The sequence below is a fragment of the Loxodonta africana genome, chromosome 12 (assembly GCF_030014295.1).
Source record: "Loxodonta africana isolate mLoxAfr1 chromosome 12, mLoxAfr1.hap2, whole genome shotgun sequence".
NCBI classification, from domain to species: Eukaryota; Metazoa; Chordata; class Mammalia; order Proboscidea; family Elephantidae; genus Loxodonta; species Loxodonta africana.
In genome coordinates this window covers 98,790,766-98,812,454 of record NC_087353.1, presented here as the reverse complement: position 1 = coordinate 98,812,454, position 21,689 = coordinate 98,790,766, and the positions used below count along the sequence as shown (strand labels likewise).

Below are 21,689 nucleotides of genomic sequence, written 5' to 3'. Positions count from 1 at the left end.
CCCATAGAGTTTCCAAGGAGCGCCTGGTGGATCCGAACTGCCAGTCCTTAGGGTTAGCAGCCGTAGCACTTAACCACTATGCCACCAGGGTTTCTGGCTAGGCTATAGGACCCAGTTACTTAATCAGACCATAATCTAGGGGTTGCTGTGCAGGTATTTTGTAGGCTTGGCTTACATTAGAATCAATTGACACTAAGTCAAGGTGGTTATTCTTGATAATGTGGGTAGGCCTCATCCAATCAGTTGAAGCCTTAACAGTAAAAACTGAGGTTTGCTGGAGGGAAGGAATCCTGCTTCAAAACTGTAACAGATATCCTGTGTCCTGCTGGAGTTTCCAGCCTGCTGTCTGACCTACAGATTTGGGACTGGCAGCACCCACAGTTCCGTGAGTCTGTTCCTTAAAATAAATCTTCTCTCTTTTTCTTTTGTTATATATGTGTATGTGTATATATATATCCTATTGGTTGTTTTTCCCTGGAGAACCCTGACTAACATATCGCATAGCACTTTTTCTCTGAATTGTGGCGGTTTATGCATTTGTTGTCTCTCTCCTAGTATCCTCTAGCCCCTTCAGGACATGGTCATAATAATGTAATAACAGCTGTAATAGCTAACAATTATTGAATTTTCTTACATGCCAGGGACTGTTCTAGCTCCCACAACAGTGCTATGAAGTAGGGGTTATTATTACCCCCATTTTACAGATGAGGAAATGGAGGCACAGTTAGGTTGTGTAACTTGGCCATGGTTATACAGCCAGTGGGTGGGGTCTGTAATGGATTCATCTCGCTCCCTTCACAACATCTAGAACATGCCTTGGGTCTGGTGGGGGCCTGGCCACTCCCTCACCTTGGACTTCTGCACGGTCTCCAGGTGTTGAGGTCATCGATCTCAGCCTTCATGGCCTGCTTGTCCTTCTCCAGCTTGGACTTGACCCTCTGCAGGTTCTCTACATGCTCCGTCAGCTCGGTCATGGAGTCTGTGTGTTTCCTGAGCAGCGTGGAGGCCGTGGCCTCACTCTGCAGGGCTGCCTCCTCCAGCTCGCGCCGCAGCTTCAGCAGCTCTGCTTCCCGCTTACGGTTCTGCTCAATCTGGGCGTGGGGCGGGGATAAGAGATCTTAGCAGCTGGGTGCCCTTGGGTCATTCAAGGCCTCCTGTGTCCATCAACACCATTGAGCCCAAAACAAGGTGGACCCACTCGGCTCTTCACAGTCCTGGCTTCTATTCCTTGGTTTCTCCTCAAGTTAGCCCCAGGAATTGAGCAAGAAATAACTGGTCTGTATCTACTGCTCATCATTGGGCATCTCCCTGCAGGCAGAGCTGGGGTCCCGGCCCCTTAGGAGGGGTACCTGAGCAGACATGGCTCCACCAGCCTCCTCCAGCCTGTCACTGAGGTCTTCAGTGAAGGTCCCAGGACAAGTCGCTGCGTTGTTTCTCCACCTGGGGGATGTTTGGGAGAGAAAGTTATACTGATTAAGCCGTCTATGAACGTCTTTCTCTAGTAAAGACGGAGATTCCTACATTGTATCTGTGAGGTAGGGGTGTGTGTGCCTGTACTGGGGTGGTCCTGTGTTCTGCCTGCCATCCCGCCTGCTGCATGAAGGATGCTGTCCCTCCTTCTCCCTGCACTGGGTGGGTGTTAGTGCCCATTTTAAGTCCCCAGCCCACTTTGGCTGAATCTAGAACTCTACATCCAGATAAGGCATGTCTGCCCACATCAGTGTGAGTTATCTCCCACCAGCTTCTTGGCTCACCCCTCTCTGGAATCCCTGCCCTCAAGCTCCTTCTTGTTTTTGCTCTTCCTAACTCACGCTCTCTACTTCGACACCTCTCTACCTGTGCATCGGAGGGGCTATTTTATTCCCTTTTCCCCCTGCGTCAGGCTCCCTCATGTTGAACTCAATCTCTGAGTTCCCACTTGAATGTTGCCCCCTCCGCCCACCCCATGCACAGCTAGCTCTTCTCTCTGGCTCCCGGCACGTGTAGCGTCTTTGTGCCTTACATCTGCACTGATGGGTACATACTGCCCAGTGTCCAGTGCACAGTAGATGCCTGAGAAACAAGAAGCCCTTTTAACTGGGAAGCCTGTCCTTCTCTCTGCTGGTTTCCTGAGGGGAAGTTTCTGCTTATGGTTGGATTTTCACCGGCAGGAGCTGCTTTGACTTGAGAAACGATAAAAGCATTTCGTGTACCTTGGCTCTCATTGCCCTCTCGGCTTCCAGTTCTTCCTCCAGCTCCTCGATGCGGGCCTAGAAGACACACAAGCAGACCGAGAAAGGTGGGATTCACCTCTTCTGTGTGAAGTTAGGAAGTTACCCACTTAGCCTTTTAGGATGGAGAGGAGAAAAGGGAGCTAAGCATATGACGGCCACTGTCACAAGGAGAGAAAAGTGGCACAGAGAGCAAGTGCAAAGGTCCTGAGGCAGGAAGAGGCCTGGCATGTGTGAGGCCCAAAAGGAGCCAGCATGGCGGGACAGAACGGTGAGGGGACAGAAGGTGACAAGGTCAGGGGCTGGGTCGTGGAGGGCCTTGTAGCCATGGTGCGGACTTTGGATTTGACTCTGCTGATATGCGCAAAGGGCTCAAAAGAAAAAAAAAAAACCCTAAACCTGTTGCCATCGAGTTGGTTCCGACTCATAGTGTCCCTATAGGACAGAGTAGAAGCACTCCTAGGGTTTTCTTGGCTGTAATCTTTGTGGAAGCAGGCTACCACATCTTCTCCAGCAGAGCAGCTTATGGATTCAAACTGCTGACCTTTGGTTTAGCAGCTGAGTGCTTTGATCTCCACACCACTAGGGCTCCTATGCCAAGGGCCCAGGGATGGGAATTCACAAGGAGAGTTCATTCGGTCTGTTTGTTCCAGGACACACCTGGTACTCCTTTAGCTTCCGCTGCAGGGTGGAATTCAGAGACTTCTCGTCCTCATATTTAGAGTTGACAGAGTTGATTTCCATATCTCGCCTGCAAGAGAAGGTTTGGGTTCCTGAGCAGACTGAAGGTGGACCAGTAAGCCAGAGAGCAAACGAGTCTGGGCCGCCTCTGAGGGGGCCACCAACCTACTGAAGCCCACTCCTCACACCCCACTTCTGACCCCGGCCTTCTGGGGTACAGGCAGGGAAATGACCTCCTTACCTGTGGAGAAGTCAGACCCTGGAATCTGCGCCACAAGCCTTTCACTCATTCATTCATTCACACATCTACTAATCTTGAGCACCAGACATTGTCCTGGGCTCCGGGGACACATCGGAGAACAGATCGGACAGAAATCACAACGCTGGCACAGCCTACATTCTAGGGGTTGGAGAATCCACTAATGCTTTGATATTTTGGGAGAAATTTTCCTCCGAAGACTTCACAAAAGGCTCTGTCCTGCTGCTGTGTGTGTGAGTTCCAGGTCCCAGGAGCTACGTGTCGGGGCTAAGATGCCAGAAACCAAGTAGGTGAGGAGGGTGGGCAGAGTCATAGTTTCTGAGCGGGCCACAGGACAAATGAGCTGAAATACGGATTTTAGCTGCACGAGCCCCGCATAGCAGTCTGCAATGTTACAAAATTGCTTTAGTAAATAGACTTCAAAGACACGCTGTCCAAATTCTACTCCCTCCACACTTTCCTCATCTGACTCCTTGGTCCACTGAACTGAAGTTCGGCTTCTCACCTGGGGCCTCCCCATTGACTTCCTGCCTCCGCTTTTGCCCCACTCTGTCTCTCCTCCACATTGTTGCCACAGTGATATATATTTTTAAGTTGTGGTAAAATATGTATAACATAAAATGTGCCATTTTAACCATTTTTCAGCGGCATTAATCACATTCACAATGTTGTATGACAGTCACCACTGTCTGTTTGCCAAACCCTTTCAGCACTCCACACTGAAACTCCGTACCCACTAAGCGATAACTCCCCACTGCCGTCTCCCCGGCCTCTGGCCACCTCTGATCTACTTTCTGTCTCTATGCATTTGCCTGTTCTAGATATTTCATATAAGTGAGATCATACAATATTCTTCCTTTGACTTCTTTCACTCAGCCTGAGGTTTCCAGGGTTCATCCATGTCGTAGCCTGTATCAGGACCTCATTCCTTTTGAGGGCTGAATAATATTCCACTGTGTGGATATACCACATTTTGTTTATCCATTCAACTGTCGAAGGATGTTTGGATCATCTCTACTTTTCAGCTATTGCAAATAGTGCTGTAATGAACATTGGTGCACAAGTATCTATTTGAATTCCCATTTTTAAGTCTTTTGGGACTATACCTAGGAGTGGAATTGCTGAGGCCAGAGTGATATTGACAAATATCTCCTCTGTTGCTTGTTATCTCTGGGATCCCAGTTCACACGTTTCTGCGGAGCCTCTCTGTCCCTGGTGCAGACATGCTCCTTAGTCCTCACGGCTCCCAGGGCAGCTCTGCGAGTCTCCATCCCAGCTCCCGACGTGCATGGCACAAGGCTGGGGGCTCCTGTATCCCCATGCGGGCGCATTGCCCAGCATGCGGCAGGTGCTCAGGACATGCACCGCTGTGTGTGGAGCACTCAGTGCAGAGCCTGGCACATCCAGGAAACACTACCAGTCTCTCCTGACTCATGGCGACCCCATGTGTGTCAGAGTAGAACTGCTGCATAGAGTTTTCAGTGGCTGATTTTTTGGATATAGATCTCTAGGCCTTTCTCCTGAGGCGCCTCTGGGTGGACTCAAACAGCCAACGTTTAGGCTAATAGCCAAGCACGTTAACCATTTGCACCACCCAGGGACTCCCTAGGGAATGAAATGAATGACCGCATAGGCGTACTTTTTCACCACCTCCTCCAGATCCAGCTTGGACCTCTCCATCTCACTGAGGTTGTCGATGGTCATCTTCAAGTCACTCTCAGCTTTCCGGCGAGCCTTCTCCACCTCTGCCCGGATCTTCTTTTCTTGCTCCCAGTTGTCCTCTAGCTGTGGAGACAAGAAATGCAAGAGAAGTTAGTGAAGGGGAGTGTGAGGCCCTCTGCAACATGGAGCTGGACGGAGCTTAGCTCCTTGCCGTGGCTCCTGAAAGGGCCTCTTGCCTTGGGGGATGTGTCAGTCCCATGCCCAAAATTCATCTGAGGACTGAGCCCAGGGGTCACCTTGACCCCCGAGTTGTAGAAGCAGCCCCAGCACCTGCACCTTACCTCGTGGATCTGAGCACTGAGCTTGCTGTTGTTCTTGGTCAGGTGGTTCATCTTGTCTTCTTCAGCTTGCAGGTCATCTAGGATTTTCTGGAAAGAAACATATGCGTGTGGCGCATGGGGCATTGCAGTTGGACAGACCTGGTTCTCCGCTGGCCCCAAGACTTTGGGAGTTAAGGTGACTTCAGTTACAGGGCACCTGCTCCTGTTGGGTGCTGAACAAGGCTAGACAGACCCAAGCACCTGTCAGCCGCAGGTGGGCCCTTGGGAGATCAGAGGCTCTGGTTCCCCCATGGGGCCCACAGGAAATCAGTGGGTGCTTCTGGTTGCCACAATGATGGGATCCCACTGGCACTGAGTGGGTGGGCCCAGGGATGCTGGATGTCCCACTTGGCTCTGGAAAATGGGCACCGTGAAGGATAGTAAGTCTGCAACCCACACGATCGAAGTCCCACCCGGGTACTCATGGGAGTAAAACAACTGTTTAAAACCTCTGAGCCTAGAACCTAGCACCACTTTACATGTAGCTCCACAAACTTCATTTATGTAGCATACAGTAAATATCTAAAGAATGATCTACCATGAAAATTGAGAGATTCTTTGTTGTTGTTCAGAACTTCACCAAGAGCTGTCCTGTTTTGTAAAATCGCATCAGTGATAGCCCCACCTTGAGTTCCTAACCTTCCCGCACCACCTGCATCTATATGTCACAGCTCCCTGCTCACTGTATCTCCTACAGCCTGACAGCCACGTTATTTATTCTTAATTACACCCCATTTATTTCTCCTTTATATTAAAGGACATTATATAGATTTTTTTTGAAGTTTGTATTAGTTGTATTGTTTACAATTTTTATTTTGGGATAGTAAGAGAGCATTCCAAAATACATGTTATAAAAGGGGGCTTTGGGTCTGATGGAGTTCTTGGGTGGTGCAAATGGTTTGCTCAGCTGTTAACTGAAAGGTTGGAGGTTCAAGTCTACCCAGAGGTGCCTCAGAATAAAGGCCTGCCAATCTACTTCCAAAAAATCAGAATTTAAAGTTTTATGGAGCACAGTTCTACTCTGACACACATGGGGTTGCCCTGAGTCAGAATTGACTCCATGGCAACTGGGTTTTTTTAGGGGGCGGGGAGGAGGGGGTCTGATAGAATTGAGAGTTACAGTCTAAGAGAAAGATAATTCCAGAGGCAGCAGAGAGAGGCGTTTAGGGGGCCCATTGTGGATTTGAGGTGTCAGTAAGCGTAGGAGTGAGGGACCACTGTCTGGCTCTGGGCTCCTACCTGCTCTTTGCACCCCTGAGGAGAGCATAGCAGTGTTCCTTGCCCTGTCAGCAGTCACGGCCAGAGAGAACTTGCTCTGCTTTCGGGAGCCTGAACTTATGAAGGCAGCCCTCAGACAGGGAGGATGGGGTGGGTCTCCTCATGACCTCAGGGGCTTGTGGCCTGTTGTTACTACGATGCATCAGGGTCTCTGGGGCTTTAGAGCTTACAGGACACTCCCACATACTCACCCCACTTCATCCTTGGAATCCTGGGATCTACCTCCCAGTTTGCCTGGGACCCCCCCCCACCCCCAACTCACACTTTTGGCATAATTGGTAACCACTCCCTTTCTGCTTTTGAAACTGTCCGAGTTTGGGCAATAATCACCTGGTCACCCTGCTAATCACAAAGTGTGATGAAGGCACCAAGATGTGGCCACACCGTCTTCACTGATGAAGGCATTGAGATTTAGGGACATCCCCTAACTTCCCCAAAGCTCCCTGGCTAAGGGGCAGCAAAGCCAGGATTTGAACCAGGTCTCCATTCTCCCCAGGAATGTGGCCTGTTCTGAGCTCCACCTCCCGCCCAGGGGAGGGCCGGTGGCTCTACCTGGTACAACTCCTCCAGGGCCCGCTTCTCCTTCTGGAGCTTGGTGATGGAGTCTTCTCGGAGCGAGAGGTCACCGGTCAGGGTGCAGACCCTGAGGTCCAGGGCCTGGAAACCGGGGTGAAAATGAGAGACAGGGTGTTGACAGCTAGAAACAGCTTCTGTGGGGAGGGGAAGAGGGCAGACACCTGCTCTGAGAGGGTTCTCAGCACTCTAGGGTCACCTGGGAGAAATCTCAACACCCAGGGCTCACCCCAGACCAACTGAGTCAGGTCTTGGGGGTGGAGGGGAGCAGTGAGAACCACGAGTTCTTGCCTCTGCTACTCAATCTGGTCCTCAGGCTGGCAGCAGGGGCACTGGCTGCACGCTCGGCCCCACTGAGAACTGCGGACCAGAATCTGTGTCTTACCAAGAGCTGGGTGATGTGTGTGCACCTCAGAGCTTGAGAAGCACAGGTTTGGACAGTGCCTACCTCAGCCTGTGTGGAGCCCCGAACACGGTTGAGGCCAAGCGTTAGTCAGAAGGTGTCAGGAGCCAGGGCCTCCCCCAGGGGGCGCTCACAGAGGCTTTTGGGAAGGGGGAAGGGTAGACATGGTGCTGAAGTGAAGAACATTCTGTGAGGGGCCCCAGACAGGCTGAGCGGATGCCAGCCAGCCCAGACAGCACAGCTGGTGGGGGGAAATCCCAGCACGGGGAGGACTAACAAGGCCTCACATCCTTGCGTTTGTGCGGATGTCTCCACAGTGGGACCAGCTTTTTGTTCCCTTAGTCAGATCTGCCCAATAGAACTCTCTCTGCGCCTATGGAAATGTTCTCTGTCTATGCTGTCCAATACAGGAACACTGGCCACGTGTGGCTATTGAGCCCTTGAGGTGTGGCCAAACTCGCCAACCCGTTGCCGTCGAGTCAGTTCTGATTCATTATGACCCTAAAGGACAGAGAAGAACTGCCCCGTAGAGTTTCCAAGGAGCGCCTGGTGGATTCTAACTGCCGACCTTTTGGTTAGCAGCCATAGCTCTTATTCACTATGCCACCAGGGTTTCCTAGGTGTGGCCAGAGGAACTGAATTTTAAATCGCATTGAATTAATTTACATTAAAAAATCCACTGTGGCTGCCGTCTGGGCAGCACCCCTCTGCAGGCTACAGGGGTGGAGGCTGTCTGCAGAGTTAGTGGCTCAGGGTGCCCTGGACCCAGAGGAGCGTGGCAGCCCTCACCTGCTTCTCCTTCTCTTTTCTTTGCCAGTGTGGTCTCCAGGGCCTCCAGGTCGCGCTTCAGTTCGCTCAGCTCCCCCTCCAGCTTGCACTTGGTGGCGCTCAGTGAGGCCGACACACCCTCCTCCTCCTCTAGCCGCTCTTGCATGTCAGAGATCTGGCTCTCCAGCTCCATCTTGGTCTTCATCGTCTGGGTCAGGCGCTCCTCGGCGTCCATCAGGTTCCCTTGTTCCTGTTAGAGAAAGAGCCACAGTCGGGGTGGGGGGTAGTAAAATCCTGCTCCAGGGTCCTGCAAGTGACCCAAGACCACCACCAAGATGGGAGACAAGCCTTGGACTTATGGTCCCCGAACACATGTGTCCTAGGGCCTGGGCTGCCTCTAGCTCCTTTGAAATTGTACGAGTCTAGGAAGCCCTTGCGGCTCTGAGTGGGTCTCTGGACCAGCAGCATCACCTGGGAGCTGCTGAGGATGGAGAACCTCAGCCACCATCCCCCCATTTCTGCACCTGGATGTGTGATTTCACAAGCCCCCAAGCGTCCAGACGCACATTAAGGTTTCAGAAGCAGGGGGTCCAGAAGAAGCGTGGGGTGCTCAGGCAGGACACCGCAGTCAGTTCCAGCTCTGCCATCCCACCTGCTGGCCCCAGGTAAGCCCCGGTTTGCGTCCATCAGTGAAGGGTGGGACACCTGCCCCAAAGACACCTCGCGTTGCTTTAGCCCTTTTGTGTTAAGGAACCACTTAGCATACAGTGTTTCTCCTCACAACAACCTATGAAGCAGGCAAGACAGGTGTTACTGTCAGCTCCGGTTCAGAGAGGAGGGGACAGGGATGGAAACTCAGAGGGGGGTATGTTGTAAGTCACAGGGACAGTAAATGGCAAAGGGAGGACAACCTGGGCCTCACAGCACCGATCTGATACCCTCTCCAGTGGGGTATCCACTGGGATCTCCCCCAAATGGGGTCAGGTATGAAAAACCACTGACTGCAGAGTCAAAAGACCAGACCGGCCGCATAACATTACTGAAAATCAATAATTTGTCTTTCAAATGAGGGAAGGGACCACTGTGAGGCATAAAAGGGATGGAGCACGTGGAGGTGGCTTGGAATGGAAGATAACTTGTGAGGGTCAAATTAGAGAAGGAACAAGAAAGCCCTAGAAGGGCCATAGCCATGAATACAAATTTCCATATTGGAATGCACACACCACCATTGGAACACTAAGTGGGAGGTACTCAGTGAACGCCTGTCAGGCACCCTATGTGAATGATTTCCTGTGTTCTTCCCCGTGGGGTTCCCACTTGACAGGTCAGGAAAAGGGAGGCTCAGAGGGTGAGGCATTTGCAGAATGGGGTTCTGGCTCCAGGGGGTGCTCTTGAAACCACCTCATGTTGCCTCCTCATCCCTTGACACTCGCTGCAGGCAGGGCCCGTATCTGTGAGCTCCCAGCTGGCTGCTGTGGCCAAATAGGAATTCAGTGGAGAGTTTCTGGTAGTTGGGTCAAGGGTGATGTTACGATGAAGGTGAAGAGAAGGCTGGGGAATTTCCCAGTGGTTAGGGCAGACAAATTTTCAGAAGAGCTCACCTCTCCCTCCTCCCTACTTCCTTCTCTGGCCCTGATTCTCAACCACCCTGGGGTGCTGGGCAGCTGCCAATGTCCCCTAACCTCCTGCCCTCCCTCGGGGGACCCCCACATACAGCCTGCAGCTGGATGGTGAGGTCATTCTTCTCCTGGCTAAGAGTGGCTGTTTTCTCCTCCGGTTCCTTGACTTTGCCCATCAGTTCCTGTGCCTTGAACATCGCTTCCCTTAGCTCCTCCTCCTTGACCTTCATCTCCTCCTCTTGTCGTGCCACATTCAGGAGCGGCTTGACCTGGGCGACAGCAATGTCATCGAGAGATTAGGAGGAGGACTTTCTTTCCCAGGGGGTCAGGTAGTGTGGCATGAGGTCTCTGCCTCAGGCTCTACAGCTGTGAGTTCACACCCCCATCCTGGTGGACAGCAGCTCTTGCCACAGCTGGGAGGTTGGAATCTCCACACAGATGCTGGCAGGCCAAGCTCCTTTCCACAGAGCAGCCCTACCCTCCATGGAGGAGGCCCATCTTACCTAGGACCAATTCTTAGGATGTGCTTGGAGCCTGAGAGACAAGAGGTTAGGTGTTCTCAGCATCTAGGTGCGCCCGAGCCTTATATCCGCTCCATCCAGTGTGTACGCACCGTGAGCCCTGGCTTTGGTTTCCCTCCTTTTTACCCACTGATTCCTCTCTTTTCCCTCTGCCCTCTCCTCTGCCCTCTTTCCTTCCCATTTCCTTTCCTTTTTCATCTTCTCTGCAACACAAAGTCCCAACTCTCACCCTGGCCTTCCGTCGTGCTGAGGCCTTGCCCTTTGCCCTGACACGGTGGCTACTTCCTGCCTCCAGCCCTGGCTCCTGCTGCCCCATCTCTGTGAGGCTAAGCATTCTTTGGCTTCCATTGGGAGCAGTGGCCCCTAGTCTGTCCCCGCAGTGTCTGTCTGGACCGCTGAGTGCATCTGACACTGCTCACTTGCCTTGGAGCACCTTGCTATTCTACAGGCACCTCCAAGATCTCCCTCCTGCCCCTCTATGTCCCAACAGCACCCAGCAGACTGGGCAGGACAGGCTTTCTGTGAATATTTCCTGAGTCAATGGATTTATTTCCCAGGAAGGCACTGCTGGGTGGGTTCAAACCACCAACCTGTAGGTTGGTACCTGCTGCCCCGTTGCCATTGAGTCAACAAGTGCAAACTGCTTGTGCCACCCAGGAGTCTTGTTCAGGGCATATTCCCTTTTAGTGATGGCCCCAGAGCAGGATGCCAGGACCTGAATGTGGTCCGACCTGCATGGAGTAGGTGGCTGCTGGCCTCCTGCATTGTTTGACAGCACCAGGCTGTTGGGGCGCCCACAGCCCCGCCACTGGCTGACTCACACTGAGCTCACTACTGTTTCAGAGGAACCTGGAAAATGAGAGGCCGATCCCATGATTTCTTGAGCCTCCTCCAGCCTGATGACTCATGGGAGGAGTTGAAATGTCTCAACATGCCCAGGTGCAAAAGGCTAATAACCAAGCCCACTTTTGGGGGGCTGGGGGGTGGGAGCGGTGGAGGGAAGTGCTCTTCATCCTAAGTGGGTTTTATTTTGAGGGATGAGATGGAAGGTGGGGAAGACACACCATGATTTGTCTTAGGGAGGAATTAGCCTGTCTGGACAGAGGCTGGAAGCCCTGGTGGAGTAGTGGTTATGAGCTACAGCTGCTAACCAAAAGGTTGGCAGTTTGATTCCACCAGGCGCTCCTTGGAAACCCTATGGGGCAGTTCTACTCTGTCCTATAGGGTTGCTATGAGTCAGAATTGACTAGATGGCAATGGGGGTTTTTTTTGGGGGGGGGGGACAGATGCTAGACTCCTACATCTTGTCTCCAAGGTGTCCTCATTTTCAGACTATTCCTGTGGCTTCCTAGCCTCAAGAGGTGCCTCCTCTCAGAACTGAGGACCCTCAGCTCCCAGGCAGCAACCGGCCTGGCTGGCCCGACCCCTCGACCCTCACCTTGTTTTAGAGCTTCCACCAGCTCCCTAACCTCATGAGGCCCCCCAGCTCCCAGGCCCTCACTTTGTTGTAGAGCTTCCCCCAGCCCCTTAGCCTCATGAGGCCCCCTAGCTCCCAGGCCCTCACCTTGTTGTAGAGCTTCCACCAGCCCCCTAGCCTCATGAGGTCCCCCAGCTCCCAGGCCCTCACCTTGTTGTAGAGCTTCCACCAGCCCCCTAGCCTCATGAGGTCCCCCAGCTCCCAGGCCCTCACCTTGTTGTAGAGCTTCCACCAGCCCCCTAGCCTCATGAGGTCCCCCAGCTCCCAGGCCCTCACCTTGTTGTAGAGCTTCCCCCAGCCCCTTAGCCTCATGAGGCCCCCTAGCTCCCAGGCCCTCACCTTGTTGTAGAGCTTCCACCAGCCCCCTAGCCTCATGAGGTCCCCCAGCTCCCAGGCCCTCACCTTGCTGTAGAGCTTCCACCAGCCCCAGAAGCGAAGATGCAGAAACTTGCGCACGTTCCACTGGATGACTTTCAGGCCAATTCTGCAAAAAGAACCCGGGGTTGCGAGGGTTAAAATGAAGGTTTCAACTCAGCCATTCCACTCCCAGGTGTGTACCCAAAAGATTTGAAAGCTGCCAACTCGGGCAGATACTATATACCGATGTTCGCTGCAGCACTGTTCACAATAGCCACAAGGTGGAAACAACCTAAATGTTCACCAGGAGATGAATGGAGAAACACAGTAGCCTGTCCATGCAGTGGAGTATTACTCAACCATAAAGAGGAATGAAGTCCTCTGACATGCTACGACCTGGATAAACCTTGAAAATATCAGGTCGAGTGAAATAAAGCAGACAGAAAAGGACAAATACTGTATGATCCCATTTATATGAAATATATAGACCAGGCAAATGCATAGGACAGAAATGTATTAGTGGTTACCCGGGGCTGGGTGGGGGGTAGGCAGTGGGGAGTTACCGCTTAAGGACTACTGAGTTTCTGTTTGGGGTGGTGGCTGTACAGCATGGTGCCCACAGCCAGCTGGGATGGACCGAGCTGTTTTCTAATTACCATCCTAGGGAAATGGCTGGATGCTAAGGGCAGGTATTCGGAGTGAGAAACCCTGGGTTCTAATCACCAGCAGCCCTGCTGGTGCAAACGGTTAAGTCCTCAGCTGCGAACTGAAAAGTTGGTGGTTCGAACCCCCCAGTGTCTCTGCGGGAGAAAGTCGTGGTGGTCTGCTTCCGTAAAGATTAAAAAATCCCCAAACCAAACCCATTGCCACCTAGTTGATTTCGACTCATAGCAACCCATAGGACAGAGTAGAACTGCCCCATAGGGCTTCCACGGGGTGGCTGGTGGGTTTGAACTGCTGACCTTTTGGTTAGCAGTTGATTTCTTAACCACTGCCCCACTAGGGCTTCTCCGTAAAGAGTACAGCCTATGGGGCAGTTCTGCTCTGTCATGTGGGGTTGTTATGAATCAGAGTCGACTTGACCGCACACAACAACAATCCTGACTCCATCATGAACCTGGCCCTGGCCCTTAACCCCTCTGGCCTCAGTTCCCTCACCTGTGAAATGGGGGTACCAGCCCTACCACGCGCCTCTCATAGCATCGTTCTAACGGATCAGGTAAGAGGAAGGTTATGAAAGCAACTTGTGAACTGTGAAGGTCCCTCTGTCTGAGTCCTTAAAAAGAAGGGATTATTACTAGTTGGTCCCCAAGCTGTCCTTTGGGCTAGGAAAGACATTGATGTCCTCCTCTCAGCCCACCACACCGTGTAGCTAATGGAGCTGACTGCTGCATGTATGTGTGTGGGTGCCTGGTCATTCTGGGTGGGCGCGTGTGTCTTCAGTGGCCCTTCCCTGTTGGTTTTAGTGAGGGCTACCTTCTTTCCAGCATCTTCTTGAACTTGACCCTCATGAGGAAGCCCCGGCTCTGGCACTGGAGTATTGTCATAATCTTGGCCAGACACTCGTCCCGCATGTCCTCAAGCTTGGCCAGAATGCCAGCTTGGAAGAACACCTGGGGGACGAGACACCCGGCTAAGAAAGCCCAGCTTTCACCCCAGGACAGCCATGGGGCGGGGGTGTTAAGTCAAAGAACCAGAGGGTCAGAAGGGTCCTTAAAAGTTAAAAGCCCCGTTGGATGAGAAACTAATTTTCTCTGCAAACTTTCACTTAAAGCACACACACACACAAGTTAAAAGCTGCAGATGCTTGAGGTCCCTTGGAAACAGCTGGCCTCATCTGGCCTCCTCCAACAGCAGACCCTGAGGCCAACCTTAGCATCTGTTTCCTCTCGCCTGGGTGCATGTTGGATTCTCCCAGAGCCAAGTCCTGGCTCTGCACTGACTAGCTGGGATGGATCCTAGAGCCTTAGCTTCTCATCTGTGAAATGGGGCTCCTGGTCCCTTGCTTGGAGGGTTGCTATAGAGATTAAATGAGAAAACGGTTGGGAAGGTACACCTGTAAACAAACAGCAAAGCTCTAAGTAACGTGTGATCGATCATTAAAATCCCCACTGTTATGGTAAATGCCAGGCAGCCAGGGTGGCAAAGAGTATACTTATACTGGATTAGAAAAACCCAAAGCAAACCGGTTGCTGACAAGCTGATCCCAACTCATAGCAACCCTACAGGACAGAGCAGAACTGCCCCATAGGGTTTCCAAGGAGGAGCTGGTGGATTTGAACTGCTGACCTTTTGGTTAGCAGCCAAGCTCTTTTAACCACTGTGCCACCAGGCCTCCATACTGGTGTAGGGTGGGTCCTAATCCAAACCGAATGGTGTCCTTATAAAAGAGGAGGACGGACAGAGAGACAGATGGAAGACGGCCATGTGGTGACAGAGCCAGAGATTGGAGTTATGTTCAGCTGCAGGGCAAGGAGCACCTGGGGCTACCAGAAGCCAGGAGAGACAAGAAAGATCCCCCTAAAACCTTTAGACAGAGCATAGGCCTACCAACACCCCGAATTCAGACTCCTCGCCTCCAGTCTGTGAGACAATAAACTCCTCTTCTTATAAACCGCCCGAGGCTCTGGGTGGCACAAGTAGTTAAGCACTTGGCTACTAACTGATAGGTTTGCAGTTCAAATCCACCCAGATGCACCTCTGAAGAAAGGCCTTGCAATCTGCTTCTGGAACATCAGCCATTGAAAACCCTATGGAGCACAGTTCTACTCTGACACACATGGGGTCGCCATGAGTCAGAATCAGGTCAACAGCAACGGGTTATAAACCACTGGTACTGTGCTACGGAAGTCCCAGGAAACAAATACAGACTTGATTTCATAAAATATTTCTTGCTGTTGCAAAAGGCATTGGGGTTAGGTTTGGTCTTTGAGGCGCTTGAGGGGAGCATGGCTGGTGAGCAGACCACAGGGGCCAGCAGCAGAGGTAGGGAGGGACACAGTTCGCAGGCATTATCAGCTCGTTCCCTGTCCTGCCCCTGCTGCCAGAGTCCACCTGGCCCTGTGGGAGCAAAGCTGCCCTAGCGTCTTAGGCCGTCACCTGAGCTACCCCACCTTGAGCAATAGCAGAATTCAGTTCATCCACCCCGGGCAATGGCTGTGTCAGATATGGGGCCTGTGATCAGCGATGGCTCCGGCTTTGTCCTGCCTCGTGCTGTGAAACAGGAAATGTTACCTCCATCCCCTCCTCTGGGCTCCTTAAGTTTCTTATATGTCAAATATGAGGTGGGGAAACGAGGGGCCAGCTGGTCTCCAAGGTTTTCCAGTTCAAGTATTCCATGACTCTGTGACAAAACCTGAAGCATTTCCCATAAGTCAATTTAGCCACAGGCAACACGTCTTAATTGTGAAGGAAGCCAAAGTGAACAGCTCTGGCAGATTCTACAGTGGCGTCTCCATTTCGCAAACCTGGAGTGGTACAAAGCAAGCTCTAGGGAGCTCGGGACTCCTGGTCACTGTTGTATTCCCAGAGCCTAGATCACTCCCAGGCATGCAGTAGGTGCTCAGTAAGTGTCTGATAAGTAACCAGATGCGTTGGGCACACACACATGCTGGGGGCTCTCACGAGCACCACCCTGCAACCGGCCGTGAAGATGGTGTGTCTGCCTGACTCACACACGAGGCTCAGAGAGGTTAGGGGCTTGCTCAAGGCTACCCAGAGGCAAAGCCAGAGCCCCTCCTGTGTCACCCTGGCTGTTACGTTGAAGCGCAGCTGTAGATGGACGCTCACCACTGGCCTAGCTGGCCCTCACCACCCCACAGGACTCTACGGGGCCAGGATACAGGATAGGAGCAGAGAGCCGCCAGGCCTTGTGAGTCAGCCCCGACTCACTGACCAGCTCAGGGTGCAGGGCTCGCTGTGTGGCTGGACTGGCGTTATGGTGGCTTCATCCCATAGCCCCTCCCACATACCTACTGCCGTGCTGGGTCAAATTCAGACCTTGATTCCGATTGGCTCTTTTTATTCTGAGGAATTTGGGACTCATACAGTACTAAGGGGCAGAATTCTTGACTTCGATGCAGAAGACCTGTGTTCAGTTCCTGGCCGGTGCACCTCACGTGCAGCCACCACCCATCCCTCAGTGGAGGCTTGCATGTTGCTATAATGCTGAATAGGTTTCAGAGTAACTTGGTTTCAGACCAAAATGAACTAGGAAGAAAGGCCTGGTGACCTACTTCTGAAAATCAGCCAGTGAAAACCCTGTGATTACAATGGTCCGATCCACAGCCGATCATGGGGGTGATGTAGCACCAGGCAGATTTTTGCTCTGTTGTGCACAGGGTCACTGAGTCGGGTCCGACTCGATGGCAGCTAACAACCACAACAACAGTACTAAGAAATAGTCTACCATGGTCCCCGGCTACCACCAATGACTGCCCTGACAGGGAACACAACAGAGAGTCCCTGACGGAGCAGGAGAAAGGTGGGCTGCAGAACTCAAATTCACCTAAAAAGACTTAATGGTCTGACTGAGACTAGAGGAACCTGAGAAGACACGGCCCCCGGACTCTCTGTTAACCCAGAAGTAAAACCATTCCCGAAGCCAACTCTTCAAAGATTAGACTGGACTATAAGACATAAAATGACACTCGTGAAGAGAGTGCTTCTTAGTTCAAGTAGATACATGAGACTCAGTGGGCAGCTACCGTCAGTAGGTGAGATGAGAAGGCAGAAAGGGACAGGAGCTGGTTCGACGGACACAGGAAATCTGGAGCGGAAAGGTGGAGTGTGCAGTCACATTATAGGGATAGCAACTAGGGTCATGTAACAATATGTGTATAAATTTTTGTATGAGAAACTAACTTGAGCTGTAAACTTTCACCTAAAGCACAAATTAAAAAAAAAAAAAAAGAGTCTACTGCTTGTTGAGTACCACTCTATCCTAAGCTGGCTTCTCACACACATTACAGCTAAAAACCAAACCAAACCAAACCCATTGCCATCGAGTTGATTCCAACTCATAGCGACCCTATAGAACAGAGTAGAACTGCCCCATTGTGTTTCCAAGGAGTGCCTGGTGGATTCAAACTGCTGACCTTTGGTTAGCAGCGTAGCACTTAACCACTATACCACCAGGCTTCCCACATTACTACTAATCGCCCCAAATTCCATGCAACTGACATTATCAGCTCAAAATTTTCAGTGGAGGAAACCAAGTCTCGTAGCAGCTAAGGGACTTGCCCAAGGCTGGCATCTGGTCAACGGCTGAGCTGGGAGTCACAGTCTGAAGCCACCTTCTTGGGACTAGACTGAGTGGGTATAAGGAGGGAATGCCCCCTGGAAGACCCTACCTTGGTATATCCAATTTTGTATTCGTTCACATCCAGGTCAATGGCACTGAGCAGTAGCTCTGAGGCCTTCTTGTTGTCCACAAAGCCCTGGGGAATCACACTGAGGTTCAGCACTTGGTACCTGGTGGGAGAGAAATGGCCAGCAGTCATCATCACAGCCAAGCCAGCAGCACTTGAAGCCCGTTCACACCGTGAGACGGCCTCCCTCCGAGACAAGTGTCGACTTTTTTCACAGATGCTGTAGGCAGGTGGGGTGGGGCCGACAGGAGGCTTTGGGGCAAGGGCTACAGCTTGGGAGTGAACGTCCATGTAGCTGAAAGCACAGTCCTTTCCTTCATGATAGAGCTTGGGGTAGAAGAAAGAGCATGGTCCAGGCATAGCAGAACTGCTTCTTTCCCTGACAAAGCAGCCCCTTGGTGATCTTGGACAAATTCTTTGCCCATTAGGGTCTTCAGAGGGCTTTGGACAAGATGGCCTCTGGTGATCCTTTCAGCTCCATCAACCTAAGGTCCTAGCAAGTAGGGAAGACAGAAGTAAGACAGTCCCTATGGTGGGAGTTCTTAGCTTGGGTAAGAAGCAGACTCCGAGACAAGGATTAGAGTGCAGTAGTTTACTTGGGAGGCGGGAATGTGGAGAAGTGGGGCGGGGAAGTCAATAAAAGGCACGTTATCCAGCCACTATTTACAACCGGAGTGCAATCCTTCTGGGGACCACTAGAGCAGTGATGTGCTAGAGCCCGCTGACACGGGCTTGCAAGAGCCAGTCATGGGCATCTCTTTTCAACTCCACGTTCAGTGACATCACACCGGTAGCTTGAAATCAGCCATGGTGGGAATATTGATACCATGGAAATAGGCAAACACTACAGATCAGAACTTAAAACAAAACAAATAAAAACCTAGAGAGCCTGTTGTTAACATTTACTAGCACATGCCCACCAGAATGGTGAGGGAGCTGAAGCACTTCTATACCAACTCTCCTCAGTCATTGGATGAGGGCTGCTCCTGGGGCAGCATTAATTTCTGGCAGCTCCAGCCTGCCCAGTGGGGACAAAGCAGACTCCAGCCACCAGAGAAAGCAAAGAAATGCAGGTGCTGTCAGTGGGATGTTGGGTCGATGTGTACCAAAGGAGTGGCTCGAGGCAGTATTGATAGGGCACCCATAGTGTCTGCTACAATGGGACTATCTATTTATCAACGAGTCAGTGCTCTAGAAAACGGAAAAGGGCCCTGAAAGTATCAAGAAGACACCACTCACCTCTGTTTCAACTCTGGGTACTGCAGCCTGTTGGGGAAGCCCTTCCTGCAGATACGGATGCCCTCCAAGACACCATTGCAAGCCAGCTGGTGCATGATCAGGTGAGCATCCACCACGCCTGCCAAAAGCCAGGGCACAGGACAGACAGTAACTACCCTGGGATGGTACAGGCCACTCCTGGCCACTCAGGGAGGCAGCATTGAGCATCCACGTCATCACCCTAGTCTCCTCCCATTCTGTCCCCTGGAATCCCAGGTCTCCCACAGTTCAGCCAAAGCCTGAGGGCCCTTCTGAGTGTGACTCCTGGCTGGGACAGTACCCCTCTGCTTTACAAAGCAGCTAGAGCACTATTTTTGGGTGATCCTTTGTGGGGGATCCTCTCAGTGCCCCGTTTTGCCCCCATCAGCCCCTAGCCCTTAGAAACCAAAAAACAAAAAAACCAAACCCAGTGCCGTTGAGTTGATTCCAACTCATAGCGACCCTATAGGACAGAGTAGAACGGCCCCATAGAGTTTCCAAGAAGTGCCTGGTGGATTCAAACTGCTGACCCCTTGGATAGCAGCCGTAGCACTTAACCACTACGCGCCAGGGTCTTTAGAGGTGGACTGAATTCAGAACCAACACTAATTTCGTAGATCCTGAGGATTCGCAGCAGGGAGACCTGACCCTGTGTTGTACCTGATTGCTTGAACTCGTTGGGAACAATACAGCGGACAAAGTGGGAGAGGTGCTGTGGAGGGTGGCCATCAGCTTGTTCAACTGCTCCTGGGGGTGGAGGACAAAGAGAATGAGGGAGTGAAGCTCAACACTGGTGTGGCATGACACCCACGCTCAGGAGAGGTCATTTATTTAAAATATAATTTATTAATTTAAATTTAAAATTCAGTTCTTCGGTTACGCCAGCCACTTTTCAAGGGCTCAAGAGCCACACATGGCTAGTGGCTGCCATATTGCATGGCACAGAATAGAACATTATTGCAGAAAGTTTTTTTTCTTTTTGCTTCTGGAATCCTACAGTTGATCGCGTTAATAGGGCCAAGGTGCTTGCAGCAGCTCCCGTATCTCTCCCTGAGTTGCTTCACCCCACACCTTCCCCCATTTCAGTTCCCATTTTGAATTCATCTTCAGTCCACACTCCAGTTGTGCCTTCTTCTAGGCAGGCAGCCAGCCCTGCTGCAAGGTGGGTAACCACTCTTTGTTCTTTGCCGGGATTCTGTCTGGATTGGGACTTTGTCCTTTGCCCTCCTAGGGTCAGCCTCCTGCTGCCAGCTGCCACACAGCCCTACAGACAACGGTCTTGGTTCTTAACAGCTACCACATCAGTATTTCCCCAGCTCTGTCCTTATTCAGCTGGTTTCCTTCCATTTTATTTATTATTGTGCTTTAGGTGAAAGTTTTTAGCTTAAGTTAATTTCTCATCAAAAACTTATACACATATTGTTTTTGTGACATTGGTTGTAATCCCCACAATGTGACAGCACGCTCCCCCTTTCCACCCCAGTTTCCTTGTATCTGTTCATCCAGTTCCTGCCCCTTCCTGCCTTCTCATCCTGCTTTTGGACAGATGTTGCCCATTTGGTCTCATATATTGATTAAACTAAGAAGCATGTCCCTCATGTGTGTTATTTTTTGTTTTACAGGCCTGTCTAATCTTTGTCGGAAAAGTAGGCTTCAGGAATGGTTTCAGTTCTGGGTTAGCAGAGTGTCTGGGAGCCATAGTTTCGGGAGTTCCTCCAGCCTCTGTCAGACCAGTAAACCTGATCTTTACATGTGCGTTTGAATTCTGTTCTACATATTTCTCCTGCTCTGTCCGGGACTCTGTTGTGATCCCTGTCAGAGTGGTCATTGGTGGTAGCGGGGCACCATCTAGTTCATCTGGTCTCAGGCTGGTGGAGTCTCTGGTTCATGTGATCCTTTAGTCCTTCGGGCTAATATTTTCCTTGTGTCTTTGGTTTTCTTCATTCTCGTTTGCTCTGGATGGGATGGGACTAATAGATGTATCTTAGATGGCTGCTCTCAAGCTTGCAGAAAGTATCATTGGATAGTGCTGTTCTCAAAGTCCAGAAACTTGCCCAAGATTCATAAGAAGTGGGGCCCAGAGCTGCTCATTGTAGAATCTCCTTACTAGAAGGAACCATAGTGCTGTGTGGACAAATCCCATGCATTGTTAACCTCCCTAATGGACTTTCCTAATGGATGGTCCATCCTCCTCTATTCGGGTGCCTCCAGGGCAGTGGGCTTACCCTGCCTTGGGGCAGCCGCCTGGCCCTTGGAAAGTGCTGAAATGTCTCTTCTTGCAACACCTCCCCATTGGCTGTACTTCTTCACAATACGTTTTCAGTCATGCCCAAATTTATGGAAGTTTTGACAAGTCCCCAAGACCTGCCAGCCAGTTCTGGGGCACACGGTCTTGATTTGCCATTCTGGGCAAGTTCCTTTACCCTCTGTCTGAAGAACAATACGGTCAGATGGGACCATCTCTAAGGGTCTTTTCTACCCTACATTCCTGTGGCCTCTTCAGAAGAAAATAGACTCCTCAGATTAAAGAGGCAATCCCAGGCAGAGGAATGAAATCATTGTGTCCTTGGCCATGAGGCGGCAGCCAGGGCACCACACCATCAAAAGGGAAGGTTGGGAGCACTGGACCCCAGGTGGCCTCTGAGGCAGCCCGACTCACCCTGTAGAAGTTGGAGACTATCATGAAGGAAGACCCTCTCTTCTGCTTCTTACTCCCAGCTGAGAAAGAGAGACAAGGACAAGGCAGGAAGCCCCAGTAAGTGCTCTGTGCCAAAAGACATGCTTTCTCTTGTTCTAGGGAGACTTTTCTTGGGACTAGGTGAGGTGGGACCCTCACATAAGGAAAACGAGGTCTGGGCAGGGAGTAGGCAAATGG

The 21,689-nt window shown here is 51.5% G+C and overlaps 1 protein-coding gene across 1 annotated transcript in view; it reads right to left on the bottom strand.

Annotated features, from left to right (window-relative positions):
- The window catches only part of LOC100667333 (myosin-16-like), a 69,273-nt gene that overhangs the window by 23,433 nt on the left and 24,151 nt on the right, over positions 1-21,689 (bottom strand). The window contains 18 exon segments of the mRNA XM_064294823.1: positions 850-878; positions 881-1,091; positions 1,350-1,403; positions 1,405-1,440; positions 2,193-2,249; positions 2,871-2,961; positions 4,790-4,935; positions 5,154-5,240; positions 7,023-7,127; positions 8,240-8,464; positions 9,929-10,102; positions 12,234-12,315; positions 13,665-13,801; positions 17,540-17,660; positions 18,797-18,914; positions 19,475-19,522; positions 19,525-19,561; positions 21,474-21,532. Of these exon segments, the coding sequence (XP_064150893.1) occupies positions 850-878; positions 881-1,091; positions 1,350-1,403; positions 1,405-1,440; positions 2,193-2,249; positions 2,871-2,961; positions 4,790-4,935; positions 5,154-5,240; positions 7,023-7,127; positions 8,240-8,464; positions 9,929-10,102; positions 12,234-12,315; positions 13,665-13,801; positions 17,540-17,660; positions 18,797-18,914; positions 19,475-19,522; positions 19,525-19,561; positions 21,474-21,532 (1,817 nt within the window).